General features: G+C 39.4%; 1 protein-coding gene across 1 annotated transcript in view; it reads right to left on the reverse strand.

The window, feature by feature from the left end:
• Nucleotides 1-19,110, reverse strand: part of hcn2b (hyperpolarization activated cyclic nucleotide-gated potassium channel 2b) — a 43,842-nt gene that overhangs the window by 17,131 nt on the left and 7,601 nt on the right. Inside the window, exon 4 of the mRNA XM_020612262.1 lies at nt 7,812-8,030. Coding sequence (XP_020467918.1) covers nt 7,812-8,030 — 219 coding nt within the window. The remainder of the gene's footprint in view (nt 1-7,811; nt 8,031-19,110) is intronic.

A 19,110-nucleotide genomic window follows, 5' to 3' on the forward strand; every position in this document is an offset into this window, starting at 1 on the left:
CACCTTCTCACCCAGCTGCTTGGCGATGGTCTTGTAGCCCATTCCAGCCTTGTGTAGGTCCACAATCTTGTCCCTGATATCCTTGGAAAGCTCTTTGGTCTTGGCCATGGTGAAGAGTTTGGAATCTGGATTGATTGATTGCTCCTGTGGACAGGTCTCTTTTATACAGGTAACGAGCTGAGAGGGCTCCGAATGTCAGCTTGTTACCTGTATAAAATACACCTGGGAGCCAGAGATCTTGCTGACTGATAGCGGATCAAATACTTATTTAATTCAAGAAAATGCAAATTAATGTATAACTTTTTTTGTAATGTATTTTTCTGGATTTTTTTGTTATTGTTGTCTCTCACTGTTCAAATAAACCTACCATTGAAATTGTAGACTGATCATTTCTTTGTTAGTGGGCAAACCTACAAAATCAGCTGGGGTTCAAATAATTTTTTCCCTGACTGTATATGAGATGCTGGCTATTCAGAAATTGCATTGTGTCACACTGACAGATGATGTATGGGTTAGAAATGGAAATGGAGGCTTGACCCTGGTGGCTTGGATGTCAGCAAATCACGATAGCCTCGATATAGCATATACTGGCTGTCATGGCAGGACATTGTTCATTTTATTTCTCTATTCAAAATACAAAGCAATAAGTGGTTTTATGAAAGAAAAAACCCTGAGTTTATGTAAGATTTATTACTTTGGTGGAGGAGAGTGAAATTTCTATTTAGACTATAATAGAACCACTCCATCTCCTACAGTCCATCTACCTGCATCTCCTATAATTAGGACTGGGGAAAAATAACAATAATAATAATAATAATAGAACCTTCTCTGGGTTTTTTTGTTCCAAATTTGCAGTTTTTTAGTTGGTTGTTCATTGTGTCACTTATTTCATATACACACACTTTTCTTTCTTATATAAACTAATTTTATTCTCAGTCTCATTCATTCTTAATTAACAACTTCTTCTTATGGTTCATTTAGGATGAAAAGACATTGGCACACTAAATAAAAGCCTTACCATAGCCACCAAGTAAACACATAATTCAGACAATAACAATCTGAATTTTCCTTTTAGATTTTGAAGATACATTCATTTAGGACATATGAGGAAATTACCCAGAATGAACAAACTCCTAAAAAATACAAAAACTAATGAAGAAAGGATTGAAGCAAGCTCACTTTAACTTGATAAATCCCTTCCCCATTTGCTGCGTAAAGATGCTGTTGACTTTCACAATATCTACCTTATTCAATCAAGCATGGGGATAAAGCGAGAGGTACCTATTAAGTGTTTCCTGCCTCAGGATTCACTGTGCGACAACCTCAATTAAACTGAAATGGCATTTCTCTTGCTCTCATTTAAAAGTGGTTGCTGAAGCAGCTGAGTTTTATTGACTTGCTGGTTTTCTCAGCATTAGACTTAGATTAGTGACCATGTCAGTCAAAGTCAGTAGGATGGATGTGAGACTCAAATGGCCTCATGTCTACAAAAATATATTTAAACAAAGGTGCTCACTACGTAACTGCAGAATTTGAAGGGAGACTGTAGTAGAGAAGCTGAAATCAAGAAAATCTTAATAAATTGTTTAAGAAATCCATAGGACAGGCTGTGTTACCATGTGGTCATGTTTGTTGTTGTGTGAACTGTCAGTAAATGTCCTGACCTGACTCAACACACAGGGGCAGCTGTGGCTCAGGAGGTAGATTATCATCCCAGCCTTGGTGGGTCTGCTCTCATGTTATTACCCCATCACTGAGAGTACACCTTGGATGGCTCAGTGGAGAACATTTGACTTACTCTCCTGGCTTCAACTTCTCTGGTGTACCTCTTCAACCATGTGGCCAGGGCTGTGAGCCTTTGCTTGGCAGTCTCTAAGGCCTCAGGTATGGACAGTGTCTTGTACTTCTTAGGTACCCCTTTCTTCATCATGCCTTTCTGCAATTCCACAATTCCAATAGCTGGCTAACTTCTCTCCTTGCTGCCTTGATCTTGGTCTCCAACCTCCTTCTCCATGGAGGATACTGCTCCGTATGGCCTTTGTTGAACTTATAGCCAAGCATCTCAAGGATCACGGTTGCTGTGGTGTATATGAGCTTGTTGGTCTCAGTGATGATCGTAGTAGGGATTGTTCTTAGTGCTGCATTCACATCATCTAGTAGACTTTCAGAAGGCACTTCACTTAGTCTTGGTAACCGGCCACGGGAGTTCCAGGTGTCTATCTTGCTCATGATCTTCAGTCTCAGGTCAGCAGCCCTTGAATCAAGCTCATCCGGGCCTGTTATTGGGGCTTGGTACCCAATCTCCAATTGTGGGGGTGATGATGATGATATCTCCCCTTGAACTGCCTCCCCCTTGCCGTAGCATTTGTGTTGTATCTCGTCAATCTCTAGTTGTGATAGCAGGTGCTTCTTGTGGATGTTAGAGCACTGAGCTACTATTTGTTTTGATGGTAGTCTAGAAGTTGGGTTTTGAAGTATCCATAGGTCCCAGATCCTCCGTATGTAACTCCTCCTTTCTAGAGTCTAAGAGGAGCAGTTTCTCATCTGTGGTTCAAAGCTCCAACTTTTTATTTTTTGTCAAATACCAGACGTACTTAATCAAATCTAAGTGTCAGACATCTGGTATTTCAAGTTTAGGCCTCAGTGATTGTCCGGGTTATGAAGTGAGCAGTTACTCAAGTCACTCTTTGATGCTTTGATGTGTGGATGCCCAGTGGATCAGTGCTCATCACTGCAGGCCTCAGGGGTCACATCTCTCTCCTCTCACAACAATGTGAACACACTGCGCTACTGTTCTTGAGGGGGGAGGAAGTGATGAGGGAGGAGAAATGGGCAAGCAGTTACATAATGACTAATGCCCTCTGTCCATGTGAGGTGTCTGCTGGCAGATGGTGTGTTGCTCAGCAGTCAAGGGCAAATGGACAAATGGAAGCGGAGGGAAGGTGAGATGTAGGTAGGATGACTGTTGTGGAGAAACTGGATGAGGACACCAGCCACCCTCAGCTTCGTGGGGATGACAAAGGAACACTAAGCTGCTGCCACTGCCTCCTCATTTTTATACTGGAACTGTTTGTGGAGAAAAGTAAGATAACATCATCTACACCTCCACATACTGTATCTTTAAAAATGGGTGTGTTTCATAAAAAAGACTTTGGGGGTACTTCTGTAGGTGCCACAGGGTACATCAAACTGGTGTGGTACTGATTTTTCATAATTTTGTCATAATTACCAGAAAGCTACCAGTTATAACAAGAAAACTGCACAGTAGCACACTTGGAAAAAAAAGTAGATAAGTGGTTTAAGTAGTTGAGAAAACTATGAGATAATGACTAAATATATACATACGTAAATAAATATCCAAAAGTAATGCATAAACAAGTGAAACAGTAAAAGTAACCCATAAACAGCTGAAACTTGCCTAATATTCACAGACAATTTTTTTGAAATAGTTAAAAGTAATGGATACACAGATAACATTGTTGGCTAAAAGGAACACATAAATGGTTGAAATAGCAAAGTGAATGGCTGAAAAGAATTAGGACACAGTTGAAATAATCAGCTAAAAGTAACAGGTGAGAAATAATTATGTAAACAGAATGGATAGAGATAAAATAGCTTATACAAATGGTTGAAATAGAAGTAATGGGTAAAATCAAAACTGCCTAAACATTTGAAATATATAAAAAGAATAACAGCTGAAAAACTCAGCTAAAACTACTGGATAAACAGATGTGTCTAAATGTAGATAAATCACTGAAGCAGCTAAAACTAAACAATAACCAGGTGAAGTATTAGCTAAAAGTAACTGTGAATGGTTGAAATGATTTGATAAACACTCCATGTGGGAGTAGTATGAGTAATCACTGACATTTCATTTGTATGAAAAATATTCTAGCAGCATCCACTTTTGTAATGTTTTAACCACCATTTAAAAATCAACTGAAATGAACAACATGACAGGTGATATGCATGAAGGGCTACTCGAGTTAGTCTGACAGCGATATTCAGGTAAAGTGGGACAGAAACATTGGAAACCACTGCTCTGGTGCTTCTCATCAACATGCTGTGTGAGTCTGTGTTTATAGTGCTGCTAAACTCATCACTAACCAAACAACATGTGTCAATTCTGATAAAACAGAAAAATACCAGCACCCTTTGTCTAACTCTTGAACAGTAAACAGCTAGAATGCACATCTCTCTGGTCAGTGGGGTTTTGAATACTCTCCCTTAGCGGCAGAGCTATTATGACATTTCTGTCTCAACAGTGAGCGCAATGCTAACTGTTTACTCTGTCTTATGTCAATACAAGTTTATACTGTCCCTAGCATTTAAACTATCTTATACAAAGAATCTGTTTTGTCAGTGAGGTGACTTCCAACCCATAGCTCTGTCTCCAGTTTGTTAACTGATAGCAGGACCTATTACGGACTGCAGTGCAGCACAGTTCAGCTCATTGTTAATGGTGAACAAACACTCAAGGGGGACTGGAGGGGATAGGGTTGTTGGATGAGCTGTCTTGTTCTAGGCTAGCAGGATGTTGCCACTCTCCCTATTATTTTACTGTTATGTATCATGGGAGAAGAGGAGAATGAGAGTGACAGCAGGAAGTGATTGTTACAGACATCACATCACTGATAGAGTACAGCCATGTGTATGTGACACAAAACAGAGACGCCAGCATAAAGTCAGCAGCTCCTTTGCCCTTTCTCTCAAGTTCTCTCTTTAGTTTCAGGGAGCTGTTTGTCCTTTAGATTTATGTCAAATAACCCGACTGCTAGCCAATCACAGATTTGTATAGCGACTTTTTTTCATAATTATCTTAGATTTTTAAAAATATTAGGAAAAAAAATGGTAGAACATTGTTTAGGCAGAAGTGTCAGTGGCCTTTACTGATTGACTTGGTTCGAATTGGGGGGAAAAAAGGATTCTTTATGGCAAACTGTAAAGTGTTTTATAAATTGCTGCCTGCCCCAGCTACTGGATCCAGACCCATGCAAAACACTAATCACTGCTTCCTTGGCCTTTCTTTAGACCAAATTCCACTTAAATCTGCTAATACGTTTTTAATAGTTGAGTAACAGATGAACAAACACAAATGGGACTGATGCCCTTTGTTGCAGAGATAAGAATCATAAAATGAGAAATACTGAAAATAGGACTTAATAAAATAAGGCTCATTACAGGCAAAAATAAAAATGTGAAAAAAAATCACATTGAATGCATAAAAATGAAGCACATGGTGAAAAGAAAAGTAGCTTTGCAAAATGAAATTAGATTTTAAAAACGCACTGGGACACAACACAAAGTTAAATGTGGGTGAGATCAAAATGCATTTACATAAAGTCAATTCTATGAGACAGTTTTTGTGAAATAGAAGTAACCAAAAGATGGTTACTAAATTAGGGAGTCTGAGCCATTTGGGCAGGGCAGTGTACAGAAACAAATTTGTCTGCGTTTATGATGTACATAGTGTAAATCTAACATATCACTACAGCAGCTTCACTACTACACTAAAGACCACCAGAGCACCCCCCTGCCCCCAATGGGAGAGATGGTCTGCTATAAACACATCATCAAGGATGCTTACTGACCTAGAAAATAAAGCAAGATGATTATCTCTGCAACATGATGCATAACCAAGCCACAAGAGCCAAAAAGTAAACCGAATAGCTTTTGATGTTGATCATGACTCAGAGAGAAGAAACCCTGATCACCCTTTGTTCTAAACATTAGCCAGACCCTTCAACAAAACAAAGCCTTACCAATCACTCTGTTGCGTGTCTGTATGCATGTGTACAAGTGATAGATAGCATAAGACATCTCCGCTCACATCAGTGAGAATCTGGGGGCACTAACACAACACAGAGCACCAGGGACACTGTGGCCTTATATTGCAGGAGCATGCTCCCTTCCCTGGCCCGCAGACACTCTAAGCTTTGATCTGCTTTTGTACGGGGACGACAGACAGGCTGGAGCTCAGAGAGCTGCGGCCGTGAGTATCGAACTAACAGAACAGATACTGTGCCTATCAAAGTGTACTGAGATCAAATGAGAAAACCCTCTCTCTTCATATTAAATGTTATAACCTTGTCCACATTGTTGTAGAGAACAAGTACTTTAGGCTGAGCCACCTTATGGAGTCCCCTTATGACATGTTGCTCTGCACAGTGGGGTGACCAGGGTGTGGGTCAGGTCATCCTTAAAGGATAAGGCTGGTCATTTTCTATATTAATAGTATTTTCAGCATTCTCCATACAGAGAATAAGACTAACTGTGAGTAGAGCTAATTCATTGTTAATGTCTCAGCTTCTTCATCTGTGCCAAAGATCTCCATTGTTGTTCAAAATCAATTAGCAACACACCAGGGAAACAAACCGCTGGGCATGGGTTGAAACTTTTTTTTTTCCATTACAAAACCGCAGACTTGACTATGCAGCCCCAAAGGCTCTAATTTCCTGAAGTTAGCATGAGTCAGAGTCAACTGCACATCTATAAGATCTTGCACGGGCTCCTTGCTTTGTTTACAGGCCACAAGCTCATCACGCTCTGGTCTAAGGTTTGCTAATGAAGAAGTATGTCACCCAGTGTATCGCTGTGTTTCACTGATGTTTTAATCATTTTTAAAAAACAATGGAGGTCTACAGCACAGATGAATAAACCAATCCAGGACTGATGGACATTGAGTAGAGGTAATTTATTGTCACTTATAGTCTCTGTATTGGAAGTGCTGAAAATACTGTTAATATAGAAAATGACCGGCCTTATCCTTTTAAGCTATAGCCCCTAATATACTGTATATCACCAGTGATTTAAAGATAGGCCACAGTAAAGCCAACCCTCTTCTGTTTTTTTACAAAGCCACTGAATTACTAGCTGCAATATATTAATCATATAGTTTAAGTTTAGAGGAGTTGTTCAGCCAAACAGAAAAATAAAAAATACTTTGCTGTAATGGTATCTAGTCATGCACATAGGCAAAAATGTATTTATCCCTGTGAGTAATTTACCATCAAAGCAGACCTAACACCAGTATACTGTAGTGTAGTTAAAAGAAAGGTTGTTTGTGGTGCTCACACCAATTAAAAATTAAATGAAACTAGAATTACAGCCTTGCAATTGTGTTGATCCGCTAACCAGTGAAGTTGCAGTTTGCAGTCTTGTACTGTAGTAAATGTAATGAAGACTTTGAAGGAATTTTTAAAAAAGTGTATTTTTTGGTTAAATGAAAGTTATCACTGTATTGACATGTATGATTCTAGTGAATAATTTCCAATGAGAAACATGTGACATGTCAGTAATGACTTGAAGGTACAGTATTTAACCAAATTTGGCACAAATGTCTGCTCAGATTCAAGGACAATGTGTCAAAGCTTTCTATATCAGTCCTCTGTAAAAAATAGTCTCTATGAAGACAACATATTTCTCAAGATACCCTAATTGCCTCCTGGCTCTAGCTTCATAGTTGACACATACAAGCGTGGTATTGATCTTCTCACCTAACTCAGCAATAAAGGAAGCCTATTTTCTAAAAATGTTGAACTGTTATATGATGTCAAATGTAAATTTTCAGTCCTGAACACAAAACTCTGTTCACCACCATTATACTGGGGAAGCTGCTAAACCTGGCCAAATAAAACCACAGCTATTCTAGATACAGTACACAGAGATAAGAGAAAATGTGTTTTTTTCTGTGATAATTTGAAACAGATGAATCTGCTATTGGTTTGCTAACTTAGTGTCAAACATAACAGCTTTATTTTAAGTGGCAAATGTCCAGTGAAAGAAAAAGGCACATCAAAAAGGAGCCTTACCTTTTCCTGGTACTGCCGCCTGGATGAGTCAAGAGACTGAATGAGTGCAGTTGCATGGCCGATGAACATGGCATAGCAGGTGGCTCCCACGATCATGCTGAGCATGGTTAGCCAGATGTCTGACATGCTCTCTGGGGCTTGTCTTCCATACCCAATGCACAGCATATGGCTCATGGCCTTAAAGAGGGCAAAGGAGTAGAGTTCACTCCATGAGTCATTCTATAGTAAGAGAGATGAAGAGAGGGCAAAGAATCAGAGAGAATTGGGGAGAAAAATACAAAATATACAGAAGTACATAAAGATGGGAGAGAAAGGAGAAGGGCTATTCTTCCCTCTTAGAATGAGTCCTTTTCCATTTTTCCTTTCATGCTACAATGATTTTGACCTGATGACCTGAGTCTGTCATCTCTCTGGCATATTGCAGTGTTACAAGTTAAAGTGTAACAGAAGCAGGGATAAAACGAGTGAATTGCGGCATGAGAGAGGGCTAGAGAGTAAGACATTGCTGGTAAAGTATGTGGCTCTGTGTCTGGTGATTTCAGGTTCTGTGGAGAGCATAATCATCATCACTGAGCAGCCTCGCCTTGTCTTGGTCAAGCAGAAGGAGAATCAGAAAAAGTGTGTGTTAATGAGGAGCCCATACAGCTGTCTGCTCCAGGCTGCCTTTGATTGGTACTCACATATTCAGTCAACCATAATTCTCCATTGTTAGACTTATTAGAAAGCCCTCCACGCGCACTGCTGACCCTCACATCCTGCCCTCAGACAACTGTGGTTCATACACTGTCCAGAGTTCACCACTGAATGTCAGTGTGGGTGTTTTTTCTAAAACTCCTTCTGGGATAAGTGTTGTCCTCAGTCACTGATTGACCAGTTGGATTCTTATCCGATTTGTATATTTCCAGATGCATTTGCATTTAATTTGAAATTCAAACTCTATTGATTTTGGAGGAGGTGAAAAGAGAGTGCACTGGTATGGAGCTCAGTGTTTATAAAGGTGATTTGAAGAACAGCAAATTTTAAGAGTGCTTAATCCCATTATAAAAAGAAATATTTCCTGCAAATCCAGAGAGAACACTGAAACACTCTGGGCCTCGTCCCCATTGCTCCCCAGGTGTTGAACAGACAGAGCTGAATCCCATGCTGATGGCTGCAGTATGACAGTAAATGTGCATCTAAAAATCTAATGCAGATGATGTGTATTTCATTTCATGTTATTTCTCTTTTTGATTTGCTTCATTTAGGCAATTCTAACTATGGCTAGTTATATATGTGCCTCATAATAAGCTTAGGGAATGCATTTATTTTCTCAGTCAGCCATGCTGGTGGCTGACTGCATGGCAGAAGAAAGAAAGAAAGACAGAGATCAGGAGGAGGAGGAGGCCCTAAACCAGAACCTGAGCACAAAAGTAAACACCTTCTTAAACATGGCCACATCCATCTGTTTTTGTTTGTGGCTACCTCTCCTTCAGTCTCACACTCAGACTACACACATATAACCATACATACAGAAAAGGCACCCAAGATTATTATTTATGCACTGTACAAAAAAAGGAATAAAAGTACTAATAATTTAAATAAAAAATAGCACTAATAAAGCCATCCAAACATTCTCCTGGGGTTGATCAGGTCATGATCACAGCCTTTATAAAACCAAGAGCCTTTAACTTGTCTGTCTGTGATCTTTACAACTCCTGGTGATAAAATAGGCGATTTACTACTGTAATATACTTTTGTAGCATGTATTAGACATTATAACTGTAAATCTGTGGTGACCTCTCAGTGGTCTTTTAATCAACCTGGCACAGATACATCATGTGACAGTGTGACTCATCTATGAATCAAAGATGCTTTACTCAGCTTGTATACGACTCGGTCCATATCTGTGTGACAATGAGAGTTATAAAGAACACAGGTATAAGTAAGCTTATCCTCCTAGATTCCCTTAATTATGCATAACTTTAAGCCTCAATATAATTTATACAAGGGAGTTATACAGGAAGGAAACCAAAACCATTTTTTTATACCAGGGTGAACATGTTTTTTCTGCTGTAAAGTTTTAAAGGCATTTTAACAAGGGGATCTATGGAGGCTGACTCCCTTTTAGGGTGAGCCTCAAGCGGCCATTCGAGGAACTGTGCGTTCTAATACTTCCACAGTTGGCTTCATTTCTCAGACTAGGAGGTTGCTGCTTGGGGCCTACTTTGCAGATGAGTCTCCCATTTCTGCTCTGATTTCTGTGTACACTCAGCTGGTACTTCATTAGATACACCTAAGTAAAACGAATGCAGTCATTTATTTACGACAATAAATGTGCTTCTAAAAATCGAATGCAGATGATGTAATTTCATGTTATTTCTCACTTTGATTTGTTTTCATTTAGGCAATTCTAACTATGGCTAGTTATATATGTGCCTCATAATAAGCTTAGGGAATGCATTTATTTGCTTTATTTCTGAAAGTTAGATGAGAAGATCAATGTTGGTCAGTTCCTTTCCATGCGACTGTATGAACAACAAAAAAACTTCAGAGATGGAGACAACAAATTCTGATCAGCTGTAGCCTAAGCAATCAAGATGCCTTTCAGATAATAGCTGATTAAAACTGACAATTTATAACTCTTATTGTTGAAATTACAACCTTCACAGTAGCACAGTAAACTAATTCTACAGAGCTATCAGCCATAGAGAGGAGGGAAAAAGAGGAAACAAATGAAATTAGCTTTAGTGTTAATTTTGTTTGCCATCGGTCTTCAGTGAGCAGCATGGATGATAGCTAATTGTACAGTACATAATACATTTAGGGAGAAACACAAAGGGAGTATGTGACATCTATGATGCATGGTGGTGTAATTACAGAATAGTGAGTGTACGTGCATGCTGGCACACCCGCCTGGGCAGCTTGTATTTGAGTGTGTGTGTATGTATTAAACTCATGCCTTTCATGCTACTGAGCATCTCTTTGATGGGGTGCAGTCCCTCTCTGAGAGTCTGAAACTGGTTTGGTTTGCTTGAAAGGCCTGACATTTAGATCACACTGATATTCAGAATTTTAATATGTAAACTACCATTAAAGTATGGCAAGTCATCAGGCTCAGCAAATGTGTGTGTGTTAACATGTCCAGTGAAGCCTCAGTGGCACTGGCTGATAATACACAGGTCACATGGTTTCTGAGGTACATATTGATTATGTGACTTCATACGCAGTTCAGAACCATCAATTCAGTGTGGGACCTTCGGCAAAGCATTTTTATGGAGTGCACAGTAGTGGTAGAAACATGGTAGCAGTTATTTTTTGCACTGTAATGTAACACTCACACACACACACAGATACTAAGATCCTCTACTTTGACTATTAAAGTTTTTCTATACTCTTTGGTAATGTGCAAGGATGGGGAGTCTGTTATTTGAAATCCTGTGAGCGTATAGTTTGATCTTGCTGTGTTGGCATTAATTAAATATTATAAATATCACTGAATGAAAAACTGTAGCTCACTCCGCAGCCCAGAAAAACAAGAGAATGCCACACATATGCAGTGCAGGCTACAAGAGGCGTGATATTGTGCCCCCATAAATCACGGGTGAACTGGTAGCTTCAAGCTGTAACATGTTAATGCATCATAACTAGAGATGTCATGATCCCAAGCAAGTATCGGTATCAGCGCCAATCCAGGCATTTTTCATAGGACTGGTATCAGCCAGAATAAAGCTGATCCATATATAGAACTACAGTCCTGTATTTGAGCGGACTCAAGTCATGTTCTTGAGGCGCGCTTCACACAACCAATAAGCTGTTGTATTAATCAGTCCAGCTATCTAGACTGCCCGTGTGTCAGCTGGCATGTCACTCCTGCTTTACAGCAGGTAGCCACACCTGAACCCTATACACTGTTTTCCAAACCTAAGCCACCACAACACTCCTTGAAAATGTGTCGCCTATAAAAATATGCAGCAGCAAACCAAGTTTAGCTTTCCAGCTGGCAGGATGGAAAGCCATAACAAAACAAATGGCAAACAATTTCTGTAACCCCAGGAAAATCACTGATTAGCTTCAGACATGAAACATTTGCACAGAGGCAACGGAGAACAACGTCAAAGGAGAATACAATGGTGAAAATCATAAGTACTTGGTTCAATGCAATTGCAGATGACGCTGGTGCTGGGGTTGAGGTTGGCCCTGGAGTCAACCATTGTGTAGAAGAGGACCCCATGACTGGTCCATCTGGGAAGAGGTCAAGAGAACTTGATCAAGTAGAAGATGAAAGAACCAACAAAAATTCAAGGCCGTGTTATGAGTTTGCCAGTGACAGTTCTGTAACTGTTACAGTCAGAACTGGCACAGATCTTGCTCACAGTAGTATTGAGCTGGCTAAAAGCACAGGTGCTGTCGAGGAAACCAATGGGGCCATCGATCAGCAGGTGGAGGAAGGAAACCCTCAGTCGAGAGCATCTAGGAAGAGATCGAGGGGAAATGGTGAAGACAAGGAAAGGAGAAACAACAAAAGATTCAAAGATTGAGATGAGACATTGGTGATGAAAAGTGACACCTAAGGAGGCCGATTTCTAAATTCAAAACTATCCAAATTTCTAAATTCAGAACTGTCCAAATTTCACATATTGTAAATCAGACAACTGGCACAAAGACAGGGGGTAGTCACTGCATTAATTAGTGATCAGCCCACTTCTGGCACACACTAGTTAATCATCTTGAAGGGGGATGCTTCTTTCAGTGGTCCCTCCCAAGGTTTCTTCCTGTTTTTTGCCTCCTTAGTGGGATTTTTAAGGGAGTTTTTCCTTGCTTTTACCGAAGATCTGGACAGGTGTCAGTTTCAAATAATTTGGAGTTTTGTTTATTATAATTTTGGAAATGTAATATGGGCATTAAAAAATGCATAATGGTTTTGCTTTCAGGAAGGGTTGAGTGGAGCAGGCAGCAGAGAGAGAGAGACAGCTGGGCTGGGCGGAGGGGAAATGGTCGATTCTGGAGTCTCATGTTAGCGCTAACTAGATTTTTAATTCATCCTTATTGTAGATTCAAGTAGTTATATAATAATAATGACAGTAATAATAATGACTGTACTGTCAAACTAGCAACTCAATAAGCTGTTGCTATTGAGTTTGAGTTAATTTGCTTTAATTAATATTTCTCTGAAACTTCAGCATCATCAAGAAACGACTTCCACACAAGAGATTAGATGAAATGGTTTGTTTACTTGCTGGCAATACTAACAAAATTTCATGTCCCCAGTTAGTTGAAAGTGGTGCTTCAACAGTCTCATATAACAGGCCCAATACTGTAACTAGGAGTTGTTTGAGTTTACAAGGAGTGACTCATTTGGACATTCAGTCTGCTCTTCAGGTCCACACCTTCATGGGCTGTGCCCTTCAGAGAATCCAATCTCTGAACTGAGACACGTCTGTAGAGTTCAGACTGCTGTTGGTGTGCAAATGTGCATCCAGAGAAATGTGTCAAGTTGACAATGTAAACTATGACTGACGTCCAAAGCATCTGTTCTGCTATGATCATGAAAAGTATGAGGCAGCCTTGTTGTACTGTAGTAATGGTAATAAAAAAGGAAGAAGAAGAAAAATTGATATTGCTTTTAAATGTTATCATTTTAGGTACTGGCGAGAAGGTGCATCAAGGCTCAAGAGAATATTAACTACACTGGGAAGAGCCTACTGTTTTTTTTGCCACACTAGCAGGGACTCAGTGGATGGTAATGTCGGTCTGTCAGTCCACCACTAAAATAGCTAAACAGTTGATGGATTGTGGTGACATTTTATACAAATATCTGTCTTTCTCGGGATGAACTGCAATAACTTTGGTGATCCCTTGACTTTTCCCTTTAGCAACATTACCAGGTCGAAACTAGAATCTAGAAAACTAACATTCCCATAAACCTCAGCAGTACTTTGTATTCAGCACTGTGTTAGCAATAGAACTAAAATGTTAGCATGTTAACATTTAATAAACTATGACTGATAACATCGTATACGTTATACCTACTAAATATCTGGTTGTTAGTGTTACTAACTGTGAGCATGCTAACATGCTAAAATTACATTTAGGTCAAAGCACTGCCACGCCTAATAAAGTCTAAAGAAAGAAGTAAAGAAGTGAAAAAAGGTTCTGTACAATTTTTCATACTAAAGAAATTATATTTAACAAACCAAAATGAGTCTAGTTTGTTTGAGTGAATCTATGTTTAGAAAAAGCATCACTTTACAGCATTTGAGTTGCTTTCAGTTCTACTGTTTCAAGATATTAAAACAAATGCTGTTTAAAAAAGACTTTACACATTACTGCACAACTAAATATGATGAAAACATGTTTCTTCTTAAATGGGGCTAGTTTCACAGTGGCAACTTGTCCCACAAAGACTGTAGCTCAAGACAGGCTGTGAAGCTATTTTTTAAACTAGCTTCCATTAAGTTTGATCTAGCAAATCAAAAACAGTCCTTATCAACCACAATACATGTAGATGTCCACAACACTGTAACTGACTTGATGTATTTAACATTATGAAAATCATAAACTCACATTACATACAATTACATTACATGGGGCAGCACAAAACATTAAGTCCCTGTACTTATAAAAGAGACACAAACATCCTGAGACAACGGAAATAAATTAAGGATTCAATCAATTTCCACATGGCTGTTCTACATATGCTCCAAATCACACAAAGTACAATACCACCCCCTTTAATTTTTTTATCTGAAAAAAAAAGTTTTTACAAATGAATTTTGTTACTGAGATCAACTTTTACTATATGTACCAATTTAGTACTGAAATAAGTTGTTTAATCATAAGAGGCAGTTGTCAGATCTCCCACACTATCCATCCATTATTGTTATGCATACTGGTAGGCCTGCTTACAAGTTAGTACACATCAGTAAATAAAAGAATAGAGGAGGGTTTCTGGAAGTGTCTGTGTGTTTGTGCTTATGATGTTCATGCAAAGGTAATAAAGTCACACAAATTGGTGCACCATTGCAGTTACAGCGTCTCCTTTTCTTCTACAATAAATTTTCTTCCAGCAGCCAAATATTACATTCACAAAGACGCTTCAGAATGGAGCACAGAAAAGGTGAGAGGAAAGCACAGGCTTTATTCTAATGTCATTGATATAACAGTCAATCAGACTGCAGTATAACTATTATAACTATTATAGCGCCACCTGTCATCCACGTAACAGTCACTTATATAATAGGCCGTGATTCTCTGTGATCACTGTTACAGGAGTCTGGTTATAATAAACACCTGTATGCATATCTTTTACAAGTCACAGATATTATTTTTGAGTGCTAGGAGGCAGAGCTGAATACATTACAGAAATGAAAAGTACTATATGGAGGGTTTTTTAGTTATTTGTCTTTTGTATAGTTTCAAAAACAAACTTGCATATACAACAAATGAGAGCAGATATAAATACGAGAGTGCTTCTGAGCAAGAACTTAAATTATGTGTTATTTCTATACAAATGCAAACTTGCTGTATTTCCATATGTCCATATTTCTAGTAAATGTCCAGTGCGGGCAGGCAGCCAGTCAGCCAGAGGTAAAGCATGAGGATCACTGAACACTGCGACTCATTCAAAGTCACTCTGATGAACATTCATGACCATCCCGATCTGACATGGCAGCAGCACAGCACACTGGACGGTCGCATCCACATGAGCACTCGCTTGCGTGACATCCCGCTCAGAAATGTTACATAGGTATAAACAACATGCAGCGCTGTGAGGCACTGAAGAGGAAGCTGATTATAATCACAGTGAGAAGGACACAGGAGAAAAGAAATGAAGCAAAAAGGACAATGTGTGCATAATGCAGAGAACAATACATTTTCTATGTATTTATACCATTTGGTGATAATTAATGTTATAGAAAATAGTATAACTGTCCAGTATCAGCATTGCCTGTTCTCTGGCATTGGGAAAAATTAACATAAAATGTGACTTTGAGTGGGAGTTGAATGCCAATAAGTCATATTTATATTTGCCACTATGTCTAGAGAAACCAATTCCAAATGTCAAGGGAGTAGACATGTTTGAACACAGAAAAGAGAGGTTCAGTAATATTCAAGCTGCCAGGATTATATGTGTCTAATGTTTTTCGCATCTGAGTGATATACACTGTGTGCACCATCGTTAGGCAAGTCGTATTTTTGAGGATTAGTTTTATTATTGAACAACTACAGTGCTCTTGGTCAATCCAAAATATTAATAAACCTCAAACGGGAAAAGTGAGGATTTGGCTTTCATAGGAGAATGTCCATGTGTGCACAATTATTTGGCAATTGTTATTGTGCAGAATTATTATGCAACTAAATGAAAAATGAACATTTCCCACCTCAAGTGTTTATTTTCATCAGTTAAAGTGAGAATAAACAACTCAAAATTTACAAATAAACATTTCTGATATTTAAAAAAGAAAAAAAAATCTGTGACCAATATAGCCACGCTTCTTTTCAACAGTCATAAGCCTTCCATTCATGGAGTCTGTTAGTTCCTTGATCTGTTGACAATCAACTTTTTGTTCAGCAGCAAGTACAGCCTCCTAGACACTGTTCAGAGAGGTGTACTGTTTTCCTTCACTGTAAATCTCCTGTTTAAGAAGGGCCCACAAGTTCTCAGTAGGGTTTAGGTCAGGTGAGTAAGGGGGCCATGTCATTATTCGTCCATCTTTAAGGCCCTTTCTGGCTAGCCTGGAGCACGTCGATGCATGCAATGGAGCATTGTCCTGCATTAAAATCATGGTCTTCTTGAAAGATTGAGGCTTTTTCCTGTACCATTGCTTGAAGAAAGTGTTTGAAGAAACTGACAGTAGGTTTGGGAGTTGATTTTGAGTCCATCTTCAACCCAGAAAGGACCAACTAGCTCATCTTTAATAATACCAGCCTATACCAGTACCTTGTCTCCACCTTGCTGGCATCTGATTCGAAGTGGAGCTCTGTGCCCGTTACTGATCCATCTAGTCCATCAAGAGTCACTCTCATCTCATCAGTCCATAAAACCTTTGAAAAATCTGTCTTCAGATATTTCTTGGCCCAGTCTTGATGTTTCAACTTCTGTGTCTTGTTCAGTGGTGGTCGGGTTTCAGCCTTCCTTACCTTAGCCATGTCTCTGACCACTGAACACCTTGTACTTGCAGTTCTGGAATATGACAGCACTGGAGGATAATGGGATCCTGGTATCTTCACGTTCGATTCTTCTCAAATCTTTGGCAGTTAATTTGCGTCTTTTTTTCTGAACACGTTTCTGGGACCATGTTGACTATTTGCATGATGGTTCTGTGATCACACTTCAATATCTTAGCAATTTCAAGGGTGCTGCATCCCTCTGAAAGACTTTTTATTTTTTTATTTTTTACAATTGTTGACTTTTTACAGTCAGTTAAGTCTGTTTTTTGGCCCATTTTGCCTGAGGAAAAGAAGCTACCTAATAATTGTGCACATCTTGATATAGAGTGTTGATATCCTTAGGCCACACCCTCCCTCATTACACATATACACATCACCTGATATGTTTAAATCCAATAAGCGTTCAAGTTTATACCACTTGCAGTTGGAACATATGCATAAAAACGATGATATGGTCAAAATAGTCACTTGCCTAATAATTGTGCACACAGTGTAAACAGTAGAGCTGGCGCACAGCACTGCGCTTCTTGTTGGCTTCCATATAGTGATAAGATATGCCTGTGTGTGTTGAGGGAGAGAGTGAGAAATAAAATGGCCAGAGACAAAACAAGAAATAAAAAATGGAACGACAAACAAGCAACAGTGATGTCCCCTAGGGTCAATGGGTGTGAGATCCATCTGCTCCTGGTGATCTCCCTCCCTCTCTCACACACACCAGTGTGTCATAGTACACAGTGTTATCAGACAAGTATTTTTGAATGTCACAAATCTGTGCTAAAATTAGAAGGTTCTTTCTCAGCATATGAAACATTTTTAGAGATGGTGGCATCACAGAGTTCAGGTAACAGGCTGCACCTGATCACGCACAAAGAAGGAATGCTCCAGTGTACAGAACTTTTATAGACACAACAAAAATGTGATGTCCCCACCAAGAAATAGTTTAGGCCATTTTCAAGCAAGTTAAAATCATCTTCACCTCTGATCCTACACTAGTAATTAGCAGTCAACCAAAAACAACTAAGGAACTTCAGTGGACCTGTAGGATGATCTGCTGTATAAGGCAGATGATGTTCATAGCAGTCAGGAAACTGTATCATTCTCTTTTAACATGTTAATGGAAACAACATTAATTTGCTTTCTACGTTTGGCCACGATCACCAAAGGTGTGTTTGAAGATGAGAATGAAACCTTGGCAACTGGAGCACGGGAGTGGAATGAATATGCTTTGGGGCAGCCAGTGGCACAGGAAACATTTCACATATAGAGGAGATAATGGATTCCACTAAATCAAATTCTGGATGCAAGCCAGTCAAGAAAGTGAAAATGGAAAGATTCTGGCTACGACAACAGGACAATGATCCTAAGCAGAGCTGAAAACCCACCATGAGCTACTTCAAAAAACACAAGCTGAAGCACCCTGGAACAACCCTCACAGTCCTCTGACCTGAACATCACTGACCATCTGTGGATAGATCTTATAATGCTGAGTTAGCAAGGCAGCCTATAAATATCTCTGAACCTGAAGTGATCTGCAAGGAAGAGGGGGTGTCAATTCCTAAATCAAGAACAGAAAGACTCGTAGCTGGATGCAAGAAGCATTTACAAGCTGTGTCTACTGAAGGGGTGGGGCTTTTACCTTTTATTGTTATTATTGTTTTAATTTACAGTACACTGCCACTTTACTGTTTTCTTATTCATCTTTCAGGATTTTTTAAAATTCTTTAAATAGGCACTGCTACTTTACAGCTGCTATTTTAAATACATTGGCTCATGTAATAATGACCAATGCCCACATATACTATTTATCAGTACTATTTACCTTCTTCCATTTAATTTCCTTCAAGTATCTTGGGGTCTTGTTCACGAGTGAGGGAAGGATGGAACGGGAGACTGACAGGCGGATCGACGCAGCTCCTGCAGTAATGCGGTCGATGTACCGGTCCGTCGTAGTGAAGAAGGAGCTGAGCTGTAAGGCGAAGCTCTCGATTTACTGGTCAATCTACATTCTGACTCTCACCTATGGTCATGAACTTTGGGTCATGACTGAAAGGGCAAGATCCCGGCCGAAATGAGCTTAAATGAGCTTTGTCCGCAGGGCGGCCGGGCGCACCCTTAGAGATAGGGTGAGGAGCTCGGTCACCCGGGAGGA

Source organism: Monopterus albus, unplaced genomic scaffold (genome assembly GCF_001952655.1).
Source record: "Monopterus albus unplaced genomic scaffold, M_albus_1.0 scaffold122.1, whole genome shotgun sequence".
NCBI classification, from domain to species: Eukaryota; Metazoa; Chordata; class Actinopteri; order Synbranchiformes; family Synbranchidae; genus Monopterus; species Monopterus albus.